General features: G+C 39.7%; 1 protein-coding gene across 2 annotated transcripts in view; it reads right to left on the bottom strand.

Moving 5' to 3' along the window:
* Positions 1 to 23,979, bottom strand: part of spryd3 (SPRY domain containing 3) — a 167,166-nt gene that overhangs the window by 124,749 nt on the left and 18,438 nt on the right. For both annotated transcript variants that reach the window (XM_052009724.1, XM_052009723.1), the window contains exon 6: positions 22,938 to 23,126. In XM_052009724.1, coding sequence (XP_051865684.1) covers positions 22,938 to 23,126 — 189 coding nt within the window. The remainder of the gene's footprint in view (positions 1 to 22,937; positions 23,127 to 23,979) is intronic.

Here is a 23,979-nt window from a genome sequence, read left to right as displayed (position 1 = left end):
ATGATTTTGCTCCTCCGTGAATGAAAGCTCCAAAATCCAAACATGATGAAAAGTTCCCCATTTCCCAATAACATTATTTCATCCACGGAAATTACTTTCCTAAAAAGAAACTTACTTCTCTTCCAACAGCCCAGTCTTAAAACTTACATATTTGCTCAGAGTGCGAGGTATAACCATTGCTGAATTTAGATTGTGTTACGTGTGTAATTTTCAACTGTGCAACAGTACAGGGTCAGTTACACTGAAGTGTTTTTAAATTTCACTTCTGGCAGTTTCTTCACAAATGTTCTCAGCATTATTTTAAGGAAAACCTAAAAGAACAAAGTTTAACTGAAATGAATCTCAAACTGAACATTTGTTTTCAGGAGAACGTGTATGAGTGAACAAGTAAGCAAGCTCAGAGGGGATAAGCAAGTTATTTTGTGACCTCTGAAGTGAAAGAGTAGAATAAAGTAGGAGTAGGTGTGCTTTACATCAGCTCACCTCACCAGTGGAGAGAGAAAGAGAAGTTAATTAATATCTGTGCTGCATACTCTTTGTTGCTTAATATCATTGAGTGATTCCAGCATTTTCCATCTTTATTTCAGATTTCCAGCAACTGTCATTTTTTCTACCAGCTTCGTAAGTTTTCAGAAGATATTTTATATTGCAAAGAATCTCTTAGTCTTCAAAGTGGAAAATGGAGTACGACAACGATGCTTCTCGTCACTTTATTTCTGTTACAGAAAAACTAGATAACTGAAGAACTTTGGAAAGTCTCAATGGCCACTGGATACTACACAACTAACAGTACAGTCAAACAGATATGCAGAACGGGACCAAATTGAGTAAACAGCAAAATCAGGTCTTGGTATCAGTACAGATAAAAGCAAAGTTACATGTATGAACTGCATAAGAATTGGCAGGATGAGCCTAAATGGTTCTCAACGATATAGACAAATTTACCTACTTTGGTAGAATCATTAGTAAGGAATTAAGAATAGATTATATAACAGCAACGTCTGTATTCCTAAAGAAAATTTACAGAGCCAAGACATTCTTCATCAAGAATGAGGATCTATGGCAAAAAAAAATACAGGACAGGAAATAAAACAGAAAACAATATTGAATTGAATGTGCCTGTGGCAACACCTGTTCATCATTGATGTAGAATTCTCAAGGGAAAAGACCAGACAAACCAAAATATGGTGAGTACTGTACTGTAGATGCTAAAAAGTGAACTATACACAGGATCAGTTAGAAATACTTATGCAAAACAATGGTAAAAAACAGATGAAGATGCATACTCCACAAGTGATATGGTTAAATAATGGGGAGGCTGTTTTTACCATAATTACCTCACGTGTGTTTTGTTCAGATAGAAATCATCAAAGTATACACCTATGTAACCTAGAGAGGGAGGAAAACGCCAAGAAAAAATTAAACTCAAAGAAAGGAACAATGACAGTTTCTTTCCTGATTTGAATTTGATTTCTCCTTAAAGTTGAATTGTAGAAACAACAAAGCATGAGAAAATACAAGAATGCAGAAGTGGAAAGAAGAGCGAATGTAGGGTGAAGAGGAGAGGAAAGAAACTGTTTGAAGCAGAACTCTTTGATCTCTTGCCATCTGCTCCAGGAATGATGAGATAATATAGATGAAAAAGGTTAGTGCTGAGATGACTGAAAACAGAACGGTGGGGAGGAGAAGAGATGATGCAGGGATTAAGCAAATAGTTCAAACTGAAGTAGTATGGGTAATTAGAGGTGATAGGAAAGGGAATAGTAAATACCATGGGAGTAAAGAGGTAGACAGTTTCAAAAGGACCTGCAAAGAACGTTTTCCCCAGAACTCTCATCCCATATGCATTCTACTGTCATTAATAGCTATGATTAATAGATTTTTTTTTGATGTTATGGGTGAAATGGACTACTCCTGATTCCATTTCTATCAGTTACTTCTTTGCCATCATAGGACATCGTTCCAATGACAGGAGGAGGAAAATATCTGAGAAAGAAGCAAGTCATTAAAGGGAGATGCAGAAGAAAAATAAAATAAGCACCAACACAGCATGTGCAAGACCACAGGAGATCAACTGTGATGCATTAAATTTGGCATATATGTTGCACCTTGGTATCACGATTCTATCGCTTAGGAAGGATTACTTCCTCCATTTTAAACGAACAGTCATGCTTGCAGTTCTGCAGCTTCACTGCTGGGTGGCAGTATAAATGTTTCAGCTCTTCCGTCTTCTGGAGTTCTTTCCGGATTCATCATCCTAGCAAGTTTTAGTTTTGAATTTTAACTTTATAAAAATGAGAATAGTTTTTGTTTAAAAAGTCACTTTATGTTTTTTTGCCTCAATAAGGCTATTACCTCTTGTTTTTATTTCCTTCACCTATCCCAGCCTCCAGGCACTGTACAGCTGGGAGAGTAGGGAGATTTGCAAAGCCTTTTATTTTTTAACATAAAAGGCAGTGGTTCACCTGATGCCTTTCTAAAATTTTGCAAGACCCAAAGTCCCCCTCCCTCTCAACCAGCTCCTGGTCTTGCACAGTCTCATTATCTCAACTTTTAATCCCCCTCAAGTACATTCCTATCCCACAAGATCCTGACTCATTATGCAATGACCCTTATTTTCTGTGGCCCCCAAACCTCCACAGCCTCCAGCACTTTCTTGACTCTCCACACTACCACCGCTAAACACAGCTTTAGGGGTACAGAGCACTCCTACCAGCACTTGCTCCTACTCCTGTTCCCCAATCTTTCTTAGAAGCACCTACTCTGCAATAAAAACAAAAATGCTGGAAACATTCAGCAGGTTGTCAGAAGTTAACTGTTTCTCTCTCCACTGATGCTGCCTGCCCTGCCGAGTGTTTCCAGCATTTTCTACTTTTATCTCAGATTTGCAGCATCTGCAGTTTTCTGATTCTCTCCCCCCACCCAAATTTGGTTTGCAACATGACACTAATTACTATATTATTTTTTGACCAAATACTACATTTTAGTTAACAGTCATTCTCTTCATCCATCTCCACTTTTATATAAATAACTTTAATTTACTCTGTTTACATCTAGTATGCTCTCAACATTTCTATTTTCCTTATTTAAACTCTTTACCTTGCACTGACCATCCCTTTGGTGCAAGCAATTTGGAAAATAACTGCCATTTGATTGGCTAAAATAGAGCACAGTCAATTTCAGCAATCAAATTATTCTTTAAGTGACCTTTGAGATGTTGAAGAACAAGGGGGCTATGGACAAAAGATTAGCAGCACTCGCCCAGAAGTAGTACCTTGTCCAGGTTTGGTATTTTGGATTGAACTTTACGTCAGCTGAGCAATACAGAGCGATTCTGGAGACATCAGTGCAACATAATAACCCCTTACATTTATAATCATACATTTAACTCAGCAAACTGTCCCAAGGCACAGGAGGGGGAAAAAAAAGGCTTTTATTCTACGTGGCCTTTTACAATTTTAAGGCATCCTAAAGTGCCTTCCAGTCAATTAAATTCTTTTCAAGTGCTGCCACTATTATAGGGTAGAAATACAGCAGTCAATTTGTGCTCAGCCAGCTCCCACACACATAAAATATGATGGGCTCATAGATCTGATTTTCCATTGTTAACTCGGGTGAACATAGGCCTGGATGCCAAGAATAACTCCACTGCTCTCCTCAGTGCCACAGTCAAGTCTATCCAAGAAAACAGATGAGGCGCTCATTTAACACAACATCTTCAACAGTGCAACACTCCTCAGAAGTGCACTGGTGTCAGCCTAAACCTTTGTAGCTGATAAAATAGACTATTTGACCTGAAGAGCCATGTCAACTGTTTGAGAAAAATACTAAGTCTCATTACCCTGCTCTTTTCCTGTGATGCTGCAAATTATCTTCCCTCAGGCCTATGCATTTTATGAAGCCCACGATACCATGTGCTTTACTAACCACTCTCTCAACATACCCTACCACTTTTAAAGACTTAGGCACAGATATACATCCTGCCTGTGTACCTGAACACCCTTTAGAACTGTGCCATTTAGTCTATATTATCTCCTCATGTTCCTGGATGAAAGGACCAGGTGTTCTGTAGCCAAACTTGTTGGTGAATACAAATACAGGTGGATTAGCAAGTCATGAGGAGGACACAGAGCCCACAAAGAAATAAAGACAGGTTAAGTGAGTGGGCAGGAATTTGGCAGACGGAGTATGATGTGGTAAAGTGTGTGGTTATGCACTTTGGAAGGAAGAATGAAACAGCTAATTATTATTTAAATGGAAATGAGGCTATAAAATGTAGTGGTACAAAGGGATGTGGGATCCTAGTTCATGAAACACCAGAAGTTAGCATGCAGGTACAGCAGGCAATTAGGCAGACTACTGGAATGCTTTTTTTTTAATTATTGCAAAAGGTTATGGAGTATAAAAGAAGTTTTGATTCAACTTTACAGGCTGATGGCAAGCCCGCACCTGGAGTACTAAGGACAGTTTTGGTCTCCATATTTAAATAATGACATACTTGCATTGGAGACAATGTTCATGAAGTTTATTTCTAGGATGAAGCAGTATGAAGAAAGGTTGAGCAGGTTGGGGCTTTACACATTGGAGTTTAGAAGAATGACAAGTGACCTTACTGAAACATACAAGACTCTGAGGGGTGGATGTTGAGAGCATATTTCCCCAGTGAAAGTATGGAGAACAAGGGGACATCGTTTCAGCACGTGGTTTCCCTTTTAAGAGAAACTGTGAGGAATTTCTTCTTTCAGAGGGCCATGAATCTTTAGAATTCTCCACCTCAGCGAGCTGTGGAGGTAGGGTCATTGAATATATTCAAGGCAGAGGCTAACAGTCATTTAAGGTACAAGGGAATCAATAAATACAGGGAGAGAGTGGGAAAGTGGCATTGAGGTCAAGGCTGGATTGGCCATGATCTTATCAAATGGCAGAGCAAGTTTGACATCGCAGTTGGCCACTGCTGTTCCTGTTGCTCATCTTCCTTCTACCAAAGTGTATCACTTCACATTGCTCATTCAACATTTCTTTTTACATTATCTGCCTGTTCTACCAGTCTATTTATGAACCCCTGCAATCTGTTACTATCTTCCTCACTGCCGACCACACCTACAGCTTATGTCAATTTCTTATCATCACTGACCCCTTTATTCTACGAGCATCAATTTTGCTGAACAGCCTTTTATGTGAGACTTTGTTAAAAGCCTTGCACAAATCTATAATGACAATATCTACCACATCCCCTTCATCAACCTTTTGAAACCTCATCAAAATATTTAATCCGCTTAGTCAAACACAATTTGCCTCCAATAAATCTGTGCTGACTTTCCTTTATCAACTCAAATTCCTCCAAGTGTTTTTTTTACCTCTAATTTTTTGTTTCTCAGGTCTCTGGAGGTGGAGGTGGGACTTGCATAGCTTTCTGACTCAGAGGTGAGAATGCTAACAATTGAGTGACAGTTGACAATATGCCACATATTAACAGGTTTCCCACTTCTTTTTTCAGACAATACTTTACATCATAGTATTCATTTAAAAACAAATAGTTCCAGCCAACATTCACACAAATCTCCCACGTAGTTAAGAGAAAATTAAAATTCCCATGAACACTATAACATCAAAGCTTTAAATACATTTTTATCCATTTTGATACCACACCCAGTGTTTGAGGGAGGAATGGAAGAACAGAGAGAATTATCACAGCTCCTGATGCTTATTTTGACAGGTTGGGAATGTACTAATTTCATAGCCTTAAGATACAGGTACACATTGCAGTTGTGTAATATTAGAATGCCGCCCCCATGCCTTGAAGTTTGCACCTCTCTATACATTTCCACAATTTGTGCATAAGTACTAGCTCCAGTTATTCTGTTCAAACAGCAATAAGACACAAAAGTAGATGAAGCTCCATTTATTATTCACCTAAAAGGTGCACATATAATGCACTCTATTCGCAAATACAACTTCTGGCCCAACCCTCTCTTAACTAGGCCCCGCTTCATTATATTTCTTTGAATTTACATATACACTGAAAGAGAAATTTGCCTGGAAATTCATCCTCAAGTGCCCAATAGTAGCAGCAGTACATTCCACTTTACTTCAATGAAGTTGAATTTGGGATGCAGAGTAAAATGCACTGCCACTACTATATTGCATATTTAACATTACTAGGATGAATTTCCACTCAATTTCTAGTTTAGGGTCTCCCATAGTTAACAGTTAGATGGAACTAAAATTGTACCAATTTTATTCAACAAATGGCCAGGAAAATAGCTATCCCCTGGATTTCAGTAGCAACAGTAGGTCTGTAAGTACTGCAGCAGTAATTCAGTCAAAATGCATCATGTCAAGTATATGACACAAGGTGTTTCACATGACACAGTACTACTAGCTGATGTTGTGATACAATTGCATTGTGCATTGAAAGTGGAAAAACATTTCACTGATACTCTCCACACGCATTTCCCTTTGCGGGGAGTTCAGCAAGGCCAGTCATGTCACCGAAAGCTAAAGGTTGCAGTGACATTCTTAGGAGTTTAAAAAAAAGGCTAGACACTTACCGCTGTATAGTGTCATGCTCAGCTACACAGACTTTTTCAAGAACACCTCCTGGATTGCCTATCCTTCTGTCACTAATTACTGATTATAAACCAATACCATTGTGCCTGCCAATGGAAGGATTCATGACTTTGGTGGATGGACACGTGTTGTAGTATTAGTTGTAATATCTTGTGATCCAACCAGCCACTCAGAATATCTGGATCAGTCTGAAGCAGCCCAAGCTAACAAACAAGGGTATCAAGTGATTGAAACTAATTGTGACTGTGCTGTTTTAATCACAGTTAAATAATTATATTTTTGAAATAGTCCAAATGAAGGTTTATCATTAAATTTGAATGATCCAATAGGAAAATGTTTTACCTTAGTAAGATCTATTGATATAATGTAAATTTCTCATTGTGTTCAATGTTTGCCACGATCTTTGTTATTTCCTTCAGTGCTGCTACCTTCAGATTTCCACTTTCCTCCAATTTTGACCTCTTGCGCATTCCCAGTTTCCTTTGCACCATCTATGGTGACCAACACCGATTATCAAGACCCTTCTACACTAAAACAGAACACAGGAGGAGATGGGGTTTGATCTCAAATAAATAATAAAGATGGAACTACTCATGGTAGGTTAAAAACAATAAGATTGTTTGTACATATATTTAAGAACCATGGTCCTGGGTTATTAACCAAGAGGAAACACTAAGATAGATACAAAATTAAGGCAAGCTAGGTAACTTCGATCGAGAATAAAAAACAGAAAGCTATGCTGATAGGGTAAAGGAAGAGTGCGAGGAAGCTCACATGGAGTGTAAACGCTGGCACAGACCAAATGGCCTCTCCGTGCTGTGAATTACAGATCTAAAATGGAGATGTATTCAAGCATGAAAGAAAACCGTGCAAGTTCCATCAAGAGCAGCTATTTCTTTGATTGAGAAAACTTTATTTAAACAAAGAGCAAGATACTTAATCCTTTCTGCCTCTTTTGGTATTCTTCACAGCCATTAGTGAAATAATTAGGAATAACCAATCGGCATGTAGCCAACTTACTGACTCGGACCCAAGAGCTCTCTATCCACTTTTGGTCATGACCACTGAGCATAAATGCAATGTGATAAGCTAATTTTTAAAACAGTAAACTTACCAAAACAAAATCAGTACAACTATACCCAAATTCTGAATTTAAGTCAAACACTTCCTCTCTCGTTCATATTTATGCATTTGACACATCTAGCTAACTTTAGTTGAGAACAGATTTAAGTACATAAAATTCTCAGTTTACAAAAGGATTTGGTTCTGTTAATTACAAATATAAAATAGAAAGACAGTAATTCTCTAAAAATGTAAGAAAATGTGAAGATCAATTTATTATGGCTTCTGAACAGCCTTACCCGTATGATAAATTAAGACAGTTTGTTCCCTTGGGTGACACAATTCAAATAGCTCTGAAACTACACTGTGCGATGCTACAATATAAACCCAGAACAAGTTAGTCTGAACTTTTATCCAGCTACCTTTCAGTCCATTACTCAAGTATTAACCAATTTGAGGCAGAGGAGGTGAACCATTGTAGTCCCTGTGATCATGGCTGATGTGGAGTGTTCCAGGATTTTGACCCAGCAGCGTTCAGGGTCATATTCAATTGAGGAACGCGTGCGACTAGAAGAGGAACTTAGTGATGTTCTCATGTAATTGCTCCCTTTGTCTTTCTAAAGGGGTGAAGGTAGCAGAGTTGAGGGGTTATTATCGGTGAAAACTTTTAAGTTGCTGTTGTGCACCCTGTTGAATACACACACTGCAGCCACAACCCACCAAAATATTTAGTTGAGTAGTTTAAGTGCAGATCAAGCAAACTGCTTTGCCTGAGTTTCTTCTACATTGTTGGAATCATACACATCAAGGCAAGTAGAGAATATTCTATCACAGTTCTGCATTGTGCCTTCTGGAAGGTGAAGCAGATAGGGCCAGACTTTCTGACTTGGCCCTAAAGTCTCTTTACCTTGTTAACAGGACAGTTAACTTTGATGAGTCTCTTGCTGCAATGCTTTTGACTTTCTCCTATAGTGACAGTATTTGTGTGGCTGGTTCAAGTTAAGTTACTGGTCAATGGGGAACCACAGGCAGGATGGTGAAGGATACAGTAATTATAACATCAATGAATGCCATGTGGACATGTCAGACTAACAATGTCAGTTGCCACATCACCCTAAGCCTGGCTGTTTCCAAGTCTTACTACATGTGGGCGGGGACTGCTCATTATCTGAGGAATTGCAATTTGAGATGAACATAGCAGTTTTAAGCAAATCTCTAACCTTATGATTAGGGAAGATCATTGATGATGTAGCTGAAGCTAATTAGCCCACAGGACTGAGGAACTCTTCCAACAATGCTCTGGGACTGAAATAGGATTCTGGGGAACGTCTCCTCGCTCCAATTTCTATTGACTTCTTTTCCAAGGCTCCTTGGTGTCAAGGACAGTCACTCTTACCTCACCTCTTAAATTCAGCTTTATTATCTATGTCTTGACAGAGGCTGTAATAAAGTCTGGAGTTGAATAGTCCTGGCAAAACCCAAACTGAGCACGGTGCCACTTGATAACATCACTGACGACACCATCACTTTGCTGAAGACAGAGTAGACTAATGGGCTTGTAATTGGTCTTGTTAGACTTGATTTGCTTTTTATGAACAGAACATTCTTGAGCAATTTGCTAATGTGGCTACTGCAACAGTTGAATTATAATGCAGAAAAATCTGAAGCACAAATCTTTAGTGTTTCAACTAGAACATTGTTGGGACTTGTAGACCTTGCTTCCATCCAATGCACTTGGACGTTTTTTTTTCTACTGGGTGAAGCAAATCAAATTGGCTAAATATGTACTTAAGTACCAGTGGGGACCTCAGGAGGAGGCCAAAATGAATCATCCATGCTGCCTAAAGGTGGTCGTAATATGAGTCAGCCCTATCTTCTGGATCCATCTGGTGGGCTCTGCCTTTGTTAAGGACAGTGATCTACATGAAACCACCTCTGGTTAGTTGCTTAATTATTCACCAGCAATCACTTCTGGATACAGCAAAACTGTGAGCTTTGACCAATCAGTTGATTGTGGGAACAAAGGCCTGCCTATATGCTTCTGCTGTTAGCCTACATACCTGTAATGTAGCTTCACCATGCTGGTACCACATTAGGCAGCCCTGATGCTGCTCCTTAGATGTTCTGTTCAATATTCATTGAACTGGGGTTGGTCTTCTAGACGTATGGCTTTGTAGAAGTGATGGGTATGTATACATCAGGCTGTGAAGTTACAATTTAGTGGGATCCCAGTCTGCTGCAGCCAATAGGCCAAAATGACTTATAGATCCAGTTTCATGCATCAGGATACACTCTGAATCTATCTCAGTTAGTTCAATAGTAGTACTAAATGCGGAGGTGTCCTCAATATGAACTCAGGAATTTGTCTCCAAAAGATTTGCAATACTATCCCAAATAAAGATATCTGCAACAGATTCACTGGAAAGGATAAGGACATGGTAGGTCTTTGCCTTCATGTTGATTCTCTCATCAATTGCCATGAGTCCAAGATGCAGCCAAGTCAAGTTAGTGATGGTACTCTTGGTAGTGGACATTGAAGACTCCCACCTAGAGTGAATTCTGTGCCCTTGTTGCCTTAATGCTTCTTCCAAGCAGTGTTCAACATAAAGACATATTAATGCATTGCACTTCTTTGTGTTGACACAGCTTGGAGGACATTGGTGGGTGATAATTAGTAGGAGGCTTATTTATCCACGTTTGACCTGATGCCATGAAGCCCAGTCAATCTGGGCGACTCCCAGGACCACTCCCATCCAACTCCACATCATGGAGCCCATCACACCCTCTGCTGGATCTATCCCACTGACAAGCCAGGAAATACCTGAAAATGGTGATGGAGTCTGAAACATTAAGCAATTGATAAGATTCCGAGAGTATGCCTCCGCCAGGCTGTTGCTTGACTAGTCTGTGGGACAGCCCTTGCAACTTTGTCACCAATCCCAAGAGTTTATCTAGGATTACTTTGCAGGGTTAACTGGGTTGGGTATACTTTTGTCATGTCCTGATTTGATGCTCAACGTACAATCAAGTGGTCTGTCCAGTTTGAATCTTGTTTTTCATTTAAAGCAAGTTCATACAACTGAGTAGCTTCTATCTTGATTCTTAATTATCTTCTAAAGTGTCAATCTCATTGCTGTGGAACTGGAATCAAATGCAAGCCAAACTGGGCACAGGTATTAGTAAACCAGTTGCAGTTTTATGACAATCTATCAGCTTCACAGTGACTCTTACTGACACCAGCTGTTTTAGAATACATTTCTAGATTTATTTTTAAACAGATTTCAAGATGTGACCACAAATGCTTTGAATAATAACGTAACCACTGAACTACCGTACCTGGTAGAACAGATACATAAATTTCAAATACATTACAAGCTTGTGTGCTGGCATCAATGGCATCGAGTACAGGAGTTAGGATGTTATGTTGAAGTTGTGTAAGACGTTGGTGATGCCAAACTTAAGAGTACTGTGTGCAGTTCCGGTCACCTACCTACCTACAGGAAAGATATCAATAAGCTTGAAAGAGTGCAGAGAAAATTTACAAGGATGTTGCCGGGACTTGAGGACCCAAGGTATAGGGAAAGGTTGAATAGGTGAGGACTTTATTCCCTGGAGCGCAGGAGAATGAGGGGAGATGTTATAGAGGTATACAAAATTATGAGGGGTATAGATAGGGTGAATGCATGCAGGCTTTTTTCCCTCAGGTTGGGTGAGACTAGAACTAGAGGTCATAGGTTTAAGGTGAAAGGTGAAATATATAATGGGAATCTGAGGGGGAACTTCTTCACTCAGAGGGTGGTGCGAGTGTGGAACGAGCTGCCAGCAGAAGTGGTAAATGTGTGTTCAATTGTAACGTTTAAAGAGAGGTTTGGATAGGTACATGGATGGGAGGGGTTTGGAGGGATATGGTCTGGGTGCAGGTAGGTGGGATTAGGCAGAAAACCAGATCGGCATGGACTAGGTGAGCTGAAGGGCCTGCTTCTGTGCTGTAGTGTTCTATGACTCTATCCTACAACTATCGATAGGTGGCACAGTGGTGCACTAGGTAGAACTGCTGCCTCACCATTCTAGGGACCCAGGTTTGATCCTGACCAGAGGTCTGTATGTTCTTCCCGTGGGTTTCCTCCCACATCCTAAAGATGTGCTGGCAGTTTAATTGGCTAACTTGTTGCAGGGAAATCGGAGGTGATAGTGGGCATGAGAGAGAATAAGTTTCAAAGAGTTAAGTGAGGGAAAGGGAACAATGTGATTGCTTGTATAGACTCACTCATTCCCTCGAGTGGTGGGATTTTTCTTGAAATGCTGCAGTACATTGGTGAAAGTGCTCCCACAATAAGATGTGATTGGGAGTTCCAGGATTTTGATGCAGTAAAAAGAAAGGAAATGTTCAACCAAGACAGGATGAAGTTTCACTTGAAATGAGGATGTTATTGCCATAATATTACTATACTTGACCTTCTCAGTGTTTTAAGTTGGCAGAAGGGGTTAAAATAGCAGAGTAACATCACACCAGTGGTGAAGAGGAGTGGACATTGATTGAATGCCAGGGATGTAATCAAGTAGCTTCCTCTCCAGTACATGATGTTGGACGTATTCAGTGCAATGTGCATCCTCCAGCTGAGCAGTGCATAAGTGGACAAACCAATGTCTAAGCGCAACTATGTAGACAAGTGGCTGTGCTGAAGTGAGAGACTTACAACACCTTTCTTTACAGAAAGAGGTAAAAGTAGGATGGCAGAGTTTCCTTCATTGAGCCTAATCTGCCTTACACTGGTTCTCTACTTCTAAACTTGAAAGATCAATGGATGCTCTTTGGTTAAGATAATAGTATTGGTAAAGTTTTTAAGAACATCTTAAGTGCTTATAGTGTAAAGAAGCAATCAAAGTCGACTGAAATACATCATAAAATGCAGAATTAACTTTCCTAGTGGCCCTTGTCAACCGCAGATCACACCTGATTCTCTAGGAATCCAGAAAGAATATTTATAAAACATTTAGACAGGCATTTGGAAAGAAGGGCATAGAGAGATACGGGCCTAATGCAGGCAAATGGAATTAGCCGAGATAGGCATCACGGTCAGCACGGTTGAGGTGGACCAAAAGGGCCCGTTTCTGTGCTGTTCGATGATTCTATTTTAAACTGACATTCTCCAGATAAAATCTTGGGAGATTTCATATCAGCCACTCCCACCTCAAACTGAGTTCTTGTTGTTTGAGTCTGTTCTTCCATAGCAAGTGGAGCTCACCCACAGAAGCTGCACTTGATGCAGAAAGGCAGAGCTCCAGGTGAGACATCAGAACTGAAAATCAAAAAGACTGCACGTTGGAAATTTTAAATTAAAACAAAATGCTGAAAATACTCAATAGATCAGGCATCATTCCACGGAGAGACATTTCAGATCAAAGACAACCAGAAATGGAAAAGTGAGTAAGCAAGTGTATTCTAAATTGCAGCAGAGAGGGAGGGGGGTTATGGCCAGAAACAGTCTCTGTGACAGGGTAGAGATTGAGGTTGCCCAGGTGGCACTATGCTTTCACAGCCGTCTAGTTAATAGACGGATCAGGAGAGTTTGAGAGAATAAAAAAAACAGAAGGATATGCCAGAACTGTGAGAGGCTGCCTGCTGGAAGTCTGAAACAAAAGAGAATGCTGCAAATGCCCAGCAGATCAGGCAGCATCGCTCCAGAGAGAAAAACTCAGTTAAAGTGGATGACCTACCACCACCTCCATGAACAACTCCCTTTCTTAAGGCAACTGCAAGAGATGCAACACCTGTCCTTTTACCTCATCCCTTCCCACCATCTAGGGACCTAACCTACCCTTCCAGGTTGAAGCAACAATTCACTTGAGCTCATTCCAATACAGCATACCATCGCACAATGCAGTCTGCTCTACGTTGGATGAGTCAAATACAGATTGGTTGTCCACTTTGCAGACACAGTGACTACTCAGTCTGCAACAGTGACACTGAGCTACCAGTTGCCTGTCTCCATCCCACTCCCACTTTGACATCTCCATACTACACTGTTCTGACAAACCTCAAGACACATCACCTCATCTTTCCTCTCAGCAGGTTGCAGCCCCAAGGACTCTGTATCGAATTCAACAATTTCAGGCAACAGTTTTTACTGCTTTGTGTCAGAACGGGCCAGTTCTGATGTAAAGCCATCCACTTTAACTCAGCTTTTCCCTCTCCACAGATGCTGCTTGATCTGCTGGGTATTTCCAGCATTCCCTGTCCTGTCTCTCACAGTTCCAACATGTCCTTTTGGTTTTTTCCCTCTCCAATTCCCTGATTCGTCTATTAACTGGGTGGTTCTGAAAGCAGTGTGTCACTTGGGCAACCTATCTCCACCCTATCACAGACATTCCCACACCAGGCTGCTCCTCCCCAAATCTTCTGTTGTAAGTTAACCTTCTCTTACTCAACAATTTTTGGCCTCTCACTCTAGCTTCTTGCCCAAGCCAGAAGATAGCATCTTCAGCAACAAATTTTCAGATTTCAGAATCATTTCAAACAATAAAACTTCACAGGAATGTAAACACGATTTCTCAAGGTGAGAGATGTCTGTGCTGCAAATGAAACAAATCCATTTCCAGCAACCAGTCCAAGAAAGAAATCCTCCCAAGGCAGGCACAACATTGTTGTACAACATATTAAACAGTACAGCTCCCTCCACAGTGCCCCCCAAAGACTCCAGGGGCAAGGACAACATGGAAAAGGGACAGAATAAATCTTCTTCTACATTGAACACTACTATATTGCTACAAAAGACTAGTGAATCAAACAATGTGGATCCAGAAATTCAGTACAAATTGTAAATGATGCAAAACTTGGAAACCTGGAGGCACTGAAAGATGCAGTTCAAAATCTTAGTTGTATAAAATATACAAGTTGACAGAAGAATGGCAGATGAAATTTAACATGGGTAAGTGTAATGTATTGTATGCAGAAAAAAAAAATGAGTTTGACATGTGAATGGCCTGGAAATGGTGGAGGATGTCGCTGAAAGAAATCAAAGGGGTCTCAGTAAACTCAAGACACTACACGTCCATCCAATAAAGCCAAAGGTATGAGGATTAAGTGGAACTATACTATGCAAGTCAGAGACAACAGAGGTCAGAGATTTGAAAAGAGGCCAGAGAAATCTGGACTCTCTAGCTTAGTGAGAAGGTAATCTCAGAAGTATGGAACCATTAATAGAATGGAAAAAATAAATCCAGACTTGGACTTTAAATTAGAAGATTAAGGCTATGACTTCAAATCAGTAAAAGCTAAAGTTTGGACTGATATCAAAACATTCTTTCACACAAAAAGTGTTGAACAAATAGACCAGGATCCTGGGTAGAGCACTTGAGGCCAGTAAACCCAGAATCTTTCAAGTGTATGTTGGTATTTTCACATACATACATTCCTGTATCTTAATAGATTTCTTTTTGTTTTCAAACAAATGATGATAGAAGCAAGAATTCTACGTGGAATAAGATGAAACAATTGCTAAGAGATAACTAGAAAAAGGAATTAGCACACCTGGGAACTCTAAATTTGACTGGTCCCCGGTAAGCTGCGAGCATTAGCAGGGCCCTGGGGACTTCAATGTGAACTCCAGATTGACCCAAAAGTTCTCAGAAGACAAAATGCTTTGCTGTAGGAAATGTGCAAAATACAGCTTATTTTCAAAGGATAATATAAGATTTTTGAAACAGAAGGATAAAAGGAGAAAACAGGACAGCGGAATTATTTTTGGATTGATCAAGCAAAGAGCCAGCATATACAAGATGGGCTGAATGACCTTCTTCTCTATTGTAAACTCCTCTGGTTCTATTCAGGATCCTTATAGTCAAATAAAACCTTTGAAATATTAAAATAAAAGATCATTGAATAAGCTCATTAATCAGCTGGGTACCTTGGGAGTATATTCATTGGTGGTCAGATAAACAATACATGAACTTAGTTTAATACCAAGGTTACTAATCCTGGAACAATTACTTTCAGTGCCGTGTAACAAGAAAGAATTCAAAAATCAGAACTCGGCATTTTTAAAGTTATCTCCAGAAATATGCCCAATTAATTATACTGCATTCCGTAACCAGAACAGATAACATAAGCAATCCATTGAAGTTTTAATTAGAGCCTAGCCAGGAACAAACAAGGCATACGTTTTCTCCAAATAGCATTTTGCAGCACTGTAGATGTTTGTACAAACTCATTGTTATTCAATATCCAAATCAGATTAACAGCCATTCTAAACATAACTACTTTAACCTAAAAAAAAAGCATCTCTATTTCCCCCCCCCACCCCCCCCAAAAGGTCACAGATTAGAAATGAGAAGCAACTTTTTTCTCAAGGTTGAAATTCCATGGGGGTGTGTAATCTATCGTTTTAACTAGCAAGGTACTTTGCTGGGATGCTTCATTTAATCATAAAAGGAAAAATATTCTCCTTTCTTATACCTCATTAAATTCACCCTTTGCCATCACCATATTGTTTCCTGATATACCACAGGCTATCTTCAGTAATAATGTGGAGAAAAAGCAACGCGCAGGAGAAAGAAACAGCAAGCAAGGGTGAGGGTGAAATGGAGCACAGTGAGAGCAATCAAGAGCATGCACAAAAATGATTTATTCCATTAAAATGAAGTTGTAGGTAAAAACGATCACAGTTTTAACTCACTTGAACCAGACTGATCTCCTGAGATCAAAGAGAAAGGACAATTCTTACAGGAGTCTCCAAACCTTTTAGACATTGCTATTTCCTAGCTACGTTCAGTACTGAGCTACATTCCACTTTGAGGTACGTACAAATTAACTCACTACACTTTCTCACTTTTAATTTGACCACTGGCCACAGGCATAAATTGGTAATAAAAAAAAATCCAGGATAAAAGTAGGTTACAATGAAGGATACAAGAGATCTATACCAAATAATAAAATCAATCTATGGCAAACAAAGGAAGGAGTCGGCTATTCAGCCTCTCATCCCTATTCTGCCATTCAGTTTAGACCTGGGCTAATGGACACATGGTAGTTCAATCCATTGTTTGTCGATAGAACAATATGGCAACCCTCTGTACCAAACAGCCACGGAGTGTGAAACAGCACAAAGCTAACCCACTGCACTTCACGGCCCTGAAGTGTGAAAGGGCAGTGTAATAACCCACTGTACAGTTCAGGTCCAGTTTGCGGAAGTTCAGGATGATAACCCATTGTATCTAATGCCAGAATGCGAAAGGACAGTGAGGCGACCCATATTGTCACCAGCATATGCAAGAACAATGCGATAACCCAGTGCACCCAGTCGCAGTGTGCTAATGCACTGTACCCAATCTCACAGTGAAAGGTCAACATGATAACCGCTGAACCACCCTGACCCAGAATCCAAAAGGAAAGGGTGAAACCCTTTACGTCCACAGTGTGAAGGACAGGTGAATATTTCAAAAAGGAATGGAATACATAAATTGGTCTTGGCTCCAATGTTATAAAAGCTTGTGTAGATATCCTCTGCCAAAAGATTTTTGTTTCTAAAATCCATTCACAGAACATGGGCATCACTGGGGAGATAAGCATTTCATATCCACCCCAAGTAACGGTGATGAACTGCTTTCCTGAACTGCTGCGGTCCTGTATTGAAGGTTCTCCACTGTGCCATTTGGTGAGAAGTTCCAGGATTTTGTTCCAGCAACAATGATGCAATATTTCCAAGGCAGCATAATGTACTGGTTGGAAGGGGACCTACAGGTGGTGGCATTCTCATGTCCCTGCTGCCTTTGTCCTTCTCCTGAGTTCAGGAAATGCTACTGAATAAGGCATGTTCCTGCACTGCACTTTGTAAATGGCACACAATGTAGCCACAGTGTGCCAGTGGTGGATGGTGTAAACGTTCAGAGTGGTGGTTTGGGTGCCAATCATACTCAACTTAAATTTTGGATTAATGAAGTGCTTTTGAAGTATAATCACGGATGTAACATAGGAAGTACTGCAACCAAGCTTACTCCTGTAAACAGTAATGACTGAATAATCTGGCTTTTTTGTGATGTTCATTGAGGGCCAGGGAAAGTCAACATTCACTTTTTGGCCCGTTACTAAGTGATAACTCAAAACAATGTTAAAATACAACTTGACAACTACTCATAAGGGTGTGTGACGATCTCTACTGCCAACTCAAGAATAGCACGATCTTTAAAAAGCCTTCATTGGTCAAACCTTACCTCACTCAGAAACCATGAAGTTAATCATGGTTGTGTGCGAAGTTCATTAAGTGTTTTTCAAATGACATAACTTGCCATCTGTCATTAATGAACCATTGACTATTTGACTGGCAAGTTGGCACCTGTCTAAAAGAAATGCAATGGCATTAAAAGCCCACATTCTGCAAGCTTAAACCTGCTTATTTTGTTACAAGATGGCAGTCATTATTCAGCAATGAGTTTACACTATTCATCTCCACTTTCATTTAGCCATTATCAATAGAAATGCAATTCCAACTTTACCAGATGTTCATTTTGAGGAGCAGTGGTTTAGATGGAACTTTGCTTTCAGAACTTTGACGTAAACATTGTTGTGCACTTGCATCCTTGTATCACTTTCCCAGTCAACTTCAAGACTTATGTCTGTCATTATTCTTTTTAATGTTATAAGATTAGTTAAATCTATTAACATTTTCGTTTTGAGTTCTTGCAGTCAAATAAAGAATTAGAGATTCTGTAATGCTTGAGGAAAATGGATAGAACAGGAAATCTCGCAGACCGGAGTCACCATTTTATAAAGCACCACTAAAATCACAAATGTATAGGTGTTTTTTAAATAATTTTAAAAAAAAACAATTTCAAAGCAATCCATACTACTTGTTGCCAGATGGGAAGAGAGAAACCATTGTGTCTAACAGATTAGGAAAGCGATTGGCGTGTGTGCTTCAGGCGCCAAGCCTAAGTGATCTGAATCAAAGACTAAAACCAACATTTTATGACGATATCACAGACTATGTGGACTACTGAACTTTCTCCCATCAGGACTACCAGCATTCAGTCATTGAGACTGCAGTTAAGTTCCAAACTCCTGTGCATGTGCTGTGAGATGCGAAAGACTGAATCTGTCAGTTCACTGCTGGACACTAACACCAGATGCCAAATGGAGAACTGCTTCTCTGGCACTAAACCTGAGATGCCACTGATTTCAATGAGGATGCCAATGATTTCAGTAGGGAATGTACTCCAGGGATTTAGGTGGCAAAAGGAACACAAGTGACTTTTTATTTTTATTTTTTTAGCTATTTGTGTTTTTAGTTAACTTTATTTTTTAAAAAGTATTAACTCAGAATTATTAGCTTTTAATAGCTTGCAAGTGTGTGAATGCCACATACATTTAAAAACAGATTATGACCAATAATGATTGCAGCCAGTAAACCCCCATCCATAAGCTTTGCCAATTGACAGGGGCGTTTCAGGGTGGTTACACCACACAGCTGGAGCCAGTGGAATCCTGGGCCAACAAGAAAAGCCCTCTGGATCTGGCCCAGGTAAATACAGGTGGGGACCTGGACAAGCACAATCTAGCACAATGTATGATAATAATCAGATGATGGGTAGGGAGGAGTCTGGAGAGAAAGGGTGCAGGACAGGAAACAAACAGTCACGACACCAGTGCCCATAAAAGATGAGGCTAGAATATCATTGGTAATTTAAACATTGATTGCTTGTGAAATTTTCAAAAATCATGCCACAGTAACACAATAGTCCAAGTTGCTTTTAAACTATGACCAACATCTGGGCCTGGTGTCCCTCATCATTCTGCACCTTCTATTCTCACACCCTTCTCCAGAATGGAAGCTGTTAGGCGGGGAATGTTATGAACAGTATGGACAAGGTTAAATCCTAAACAGGACCATCAAGTCATTCAGGAAAGAACACACAAAAAAACCAACAGTAAGGAATTCCGGGGAGTGGAAAAGGAATTGAGAAACTTAAAATAACTAATGTCACTGGAGAAAAAGTATTTAGCAAACTAATGGCACTAAAGACTGACACTCCCTCATCACTACTCCTGATATTCAATGCCATTACCATCACCAAGTCCCCCACCATCAACCCAGACCAATCATATAAATACTGTGGTGACAAGGGGAGGCCAGAGGCTGCATATCCTGTTGTGAATGCCTTGCCTCCAAGCACCCCAAAACATCCCATGTACAAAGCACGTCAGGAATTCCATTGAATACTCTCCATCTACCTGATGAGTGCAGCTCTACAGCACTGAAGAAACTTGACACTGTCAAAGCAGCCCGTTTGATCAATACCCTTTTTACGACTCTGAACTTTTTTTTCTGAATTCTTTCCATCACATTGCACAGTGGCATAAGACGCTGGTATGACTACATCTCAAGTACTGTGTACAGTATTGGTCTCTTTATCTAAGGAAGAATGTTACGAGGAAAGGTTGAACGGGCTAAGCTTGTATCGGCTGGAGTTTATAGTCAGAGAGGACTCTGTTGAAACAAAGAGGATCCTGTGGAGTCTTGACAGGTTAGATGTGGAGAGGATGTTTCCACTTGTGGAAGAATCTAGAACTAGGGCTCAGTATTGAAAAATAAGGGTCGCCCACTTAAGACAGATGAGGTAATTTTTTTTCTCTCAGAGGGTCCTTGGATTTTTGAATCCAAAGACCCTCTGAGGGTGAATCTTTGGAACCCTCTTCCTCAAGGGCATTGGAAGCAGTCTGAATATATACAAGGCAGAGGTAGATAAGATACTTGATAAGCAAGGGAGGAGGGGGTGTGAAAAGTTACCATAGGTAGGTAGAATGTGGAGATGCATTTACAATCAATCAGATCAATCATGATCTTATTAAACGGTGAAGCAAACTCAACCCAAGTGACCTACTCATGCTCCTAATTTATATGTTTGGATAATGGTTGCATTGTGTATCAGCTACAAAATGTACCATAATAACTCACCTAGGGTACTCCAACAGCACCTTCCAAACCTGCAACCTCTATCTTCAAGTGCATGGGAACACCACTCCCTGTAAGTCTCCTCCACATTTCACTCCATCTTGACTTTAAAATATATTGTATTCCTTCAAGTTATCGAATCTATATCCCAGAACACCCTCCCCAACACCTCCATGGGAGCACCTTCACTAGAAGAAGTGCAGCAGTTCAAGGCGGGAAGGGCTATAAATGGTGACTTGGTCAGTGATGGTGGGGGGGTGAGCTGCTGCAGCCCTTCTGGTGAAAGTGGTCCCACAGAGCTGTTGGTGAGGGAGTTCCAGGATTTAGACTCAATAACTTGAATAAGTTTTTAAAAAGTTTGATGGTCATATGACTTATTTGCATTTCATTTATTCATAACCAGGGGAAAGAAATGGAAGCTAGTAAAATATTTTAAAATATCAAGGAACCCCTTTTCTAATTCAAAGGATATGAATACGAACTAATCTGTCAGGTTAGGTAGCAGCAACAAAACTATTAACCTAAGAGCTATTACAGCAGCTTTGATTTTCCAAATGAATCTCATCATCTGTGTTTTTTTGCAAATGAAAGTTGTTCATGCATCTCAGGATTGAACAAATTAACTTTCCATAAGTGACTATTCATCTGAAAAATACACTCCCTCAAAATGATATTGTTTCAATAAGTGAATTTTAAAATCCTTTTTCAACTGTTGTAATTTGCCATCTTAACTAAGGACATTTATTACTTTTCCATGTCTAGACACTTAAGTAGAGCACATCTGCGTTTACTTTCAGTGTCCAGCATGCTGTGAAGTACCAGATAGTTAAAAGGAGTGGAAAACACCACCAACCAAAGGTGCATCACATTTTTAGAATGTAGTCATAGAAACATATCCAAGGTAGCAGCTTTAACCAAATAACTCAATGAATCCTGGTCATTTGGTCTTTGCTGAAAAGTGTACTCATATAAACACAACAAGTTGTGAACAGAGTTGACATTGCAGGAAAAAAAAACAGAATTACAAACAAAATTAAAAGGTAACTGTAGGTACAGGATGTCTGATTGTTATCAGGAATAGCAAGCAAGCAGGAACTGCATGTGCCTGCCATGGTTTAAAGAGCTCAGAAACATACCAATGATGAATACCACATTTTTCAAAATACATTAGTTTGTTGTATTTTAGCTTATTTATTCATAAAAATCTTTGTACAGAATTGTGTTGGCAATTACAACACCAACAGTATGAAAACCCTATATAAAGAATTACTGACATTTTTCAAGTATGTCAAAGAATAGTGTAACCCTGGAGGAGAGATACTGGTGTCATAGAAACACAAGCTTACAAACACTACATACAACTAACCAGGAAACACTCCCCATACAAATTTTATGGGATGTACAGCAGAAAAACACACCATTCATCCCAACAGGTCTATGCTGGTGTTCAACTTCCACAGAAGCCTCCTCTTAATTTTCACCTAATCACATCAACTCCTATCCTTTCTCCCTCACTTCCCCTAAAATGCACCCATACTATTTGCCACAACCAGTCCATGTGTTAGTAAACGACAGAAAACATTTTGAATGCAGAGCAATGTAGTAAGCCACGGTAATCTATTGATTATGGTAGTTGACAAGCAACCCAGAAATAATGAGTTCAAATCCCATCATTGCAAGTGGTGACAAGTAATTGAAATAATTTGTGGGATGCCATCAAAAAAAATTGTTGGATTGTGGCAAATATACAAGTGGTTCACAAATGTCTTTCTGGGAGTGGAGTTTACCATCTCAATCCAGTCTGGTCTACATGCAACTCCAGCTCCACACTGCTCTTAATGCTCACACGTGCATCAAATATTGCCTTGTGTGTGTTGCCTACATTCCCAAGAACATATTTCAAATGTTCAAACACACTTAGGAGGTACAGAAGAAACCGTTTGATTTCATAGTTTCTGATATGTCCACAAAATCTCAACTCAAAAGAACATCTTACTTCAGTTCTAATTATATTTTTAAGGTTAACGAAAACAAATGGAATCTGAGCAGACCATGCAGCAAGGGATTAACCCTTCGCAGATCAGTTAATCAATGGGGCAACATGGTTTAGTTTGAAAGGAGTGGAATCCATGGCTCAAAGCAAGCCCTCAAAGATGGCATCCATTAGCATCAGCATCTTTATAAATAATAGGAAATAGTGATTAACCTTATTATACATCCTCTGTACCCCATAAATTAGCTCATGATGTTCCACAATCTATTTTTCAAGTAGTTACAAAAGACCCGTTTTCTCTATTAACAGATTTTCCTGATGCAAAGGTACACCTTGTGACGTACATTCTTAGAAAAGTTACTTACTGTTCCACAAACTTTAACATCATGTAGACGGCCCCATTCATCTTCATGGCTGTCGACCATCATGACACTGTCATCCTCATCCAGTCCCCATTCTGCTTGAAGGTCAATGCGAACTTCTTCTCCAAGAGAGTGCATTCCAACTGCTGGGAACAATCCATCCGGAGACATGGCCATAACTACAGACCCTACCTACACAAATACAAAAAGGGAAAGTTCCAGTCTCCCATATAGACATGCAATGCTAAAAACAATGTTAAATCAGACAGTACTTACAGTAGGGGAACATGGCACATTACCTGATATTTAACTGAAGATTCATGTAACTTAAAACACAAGGACAGGGGCATGCCATTCAATCCACTGAGCCATTTCTGTCTTTCAGTCAAATCACAGCTGATCTATACCTCAAATCCTTTACCTACCTTTGACCCATTATGGTAAGGAAACCAGGGCCAATTAAGAGCTATAGAAAATTTTTGATACTGTCCCAAAAATACTCCCAAGATAGGAACAGCACAGACTAAATAAAGGGTGAAGTGCCCAATACACTGTCTCATTGAGCACTCACAGAATGGGTACTACATTGATTAGATACTGAGCGAAGCTATTTCTACTTGGCGACTTTGCTGCATCTCAACCACAAGCTCAATAATATCTCACAGTATGAAGGAAATGTGTCCTGGAAAACCGCTTTGTTATGTGAAATTTCATTAGAAGGCAATTATATAATAGAATACACATTGGGACAATTTCAAATATTTTACAATATTAAGGCATGTTCATTAAAATTCACTACATTTCATTAATACTAATAGCACAAAATTATTTATTAACAAGGCATGTCTGAATGATAGTGGGTGGGCGGGCAGGAGAACCTTTCACCAATTCACTGAGGCAAAACATAAACAAATACGGCATCTACTTTGTTTATGCATCTAGTGCTGCATTCATGCTCGTAACTTGAATTTCTGTATGCAGATTATTTCTTTTTTTTGCTACAAAACCAAGAAAGGGAAAAGACTCCAGGACATACTTTGTTAAA

This window comes from Pristis pectinata, chromosome X (genome assembly GCF_009764475.1).
Source record: "Pristis pectinata isolate sPriPec2 chromosome X, sPriPec2.1.pri, whole genome shotgun sequence".
NCBI classification, from domain to species: Eukaryota; Metazoa; Chordata; class Chondrichthyes; order Rhinopristiformes; family Pristidae; genus Pristis; species Pristis pectinata.
Note: the sequence above shows the minus strand (reverse complement) of the source record. Positions and strands in the feature narration are given on the sequence as shown.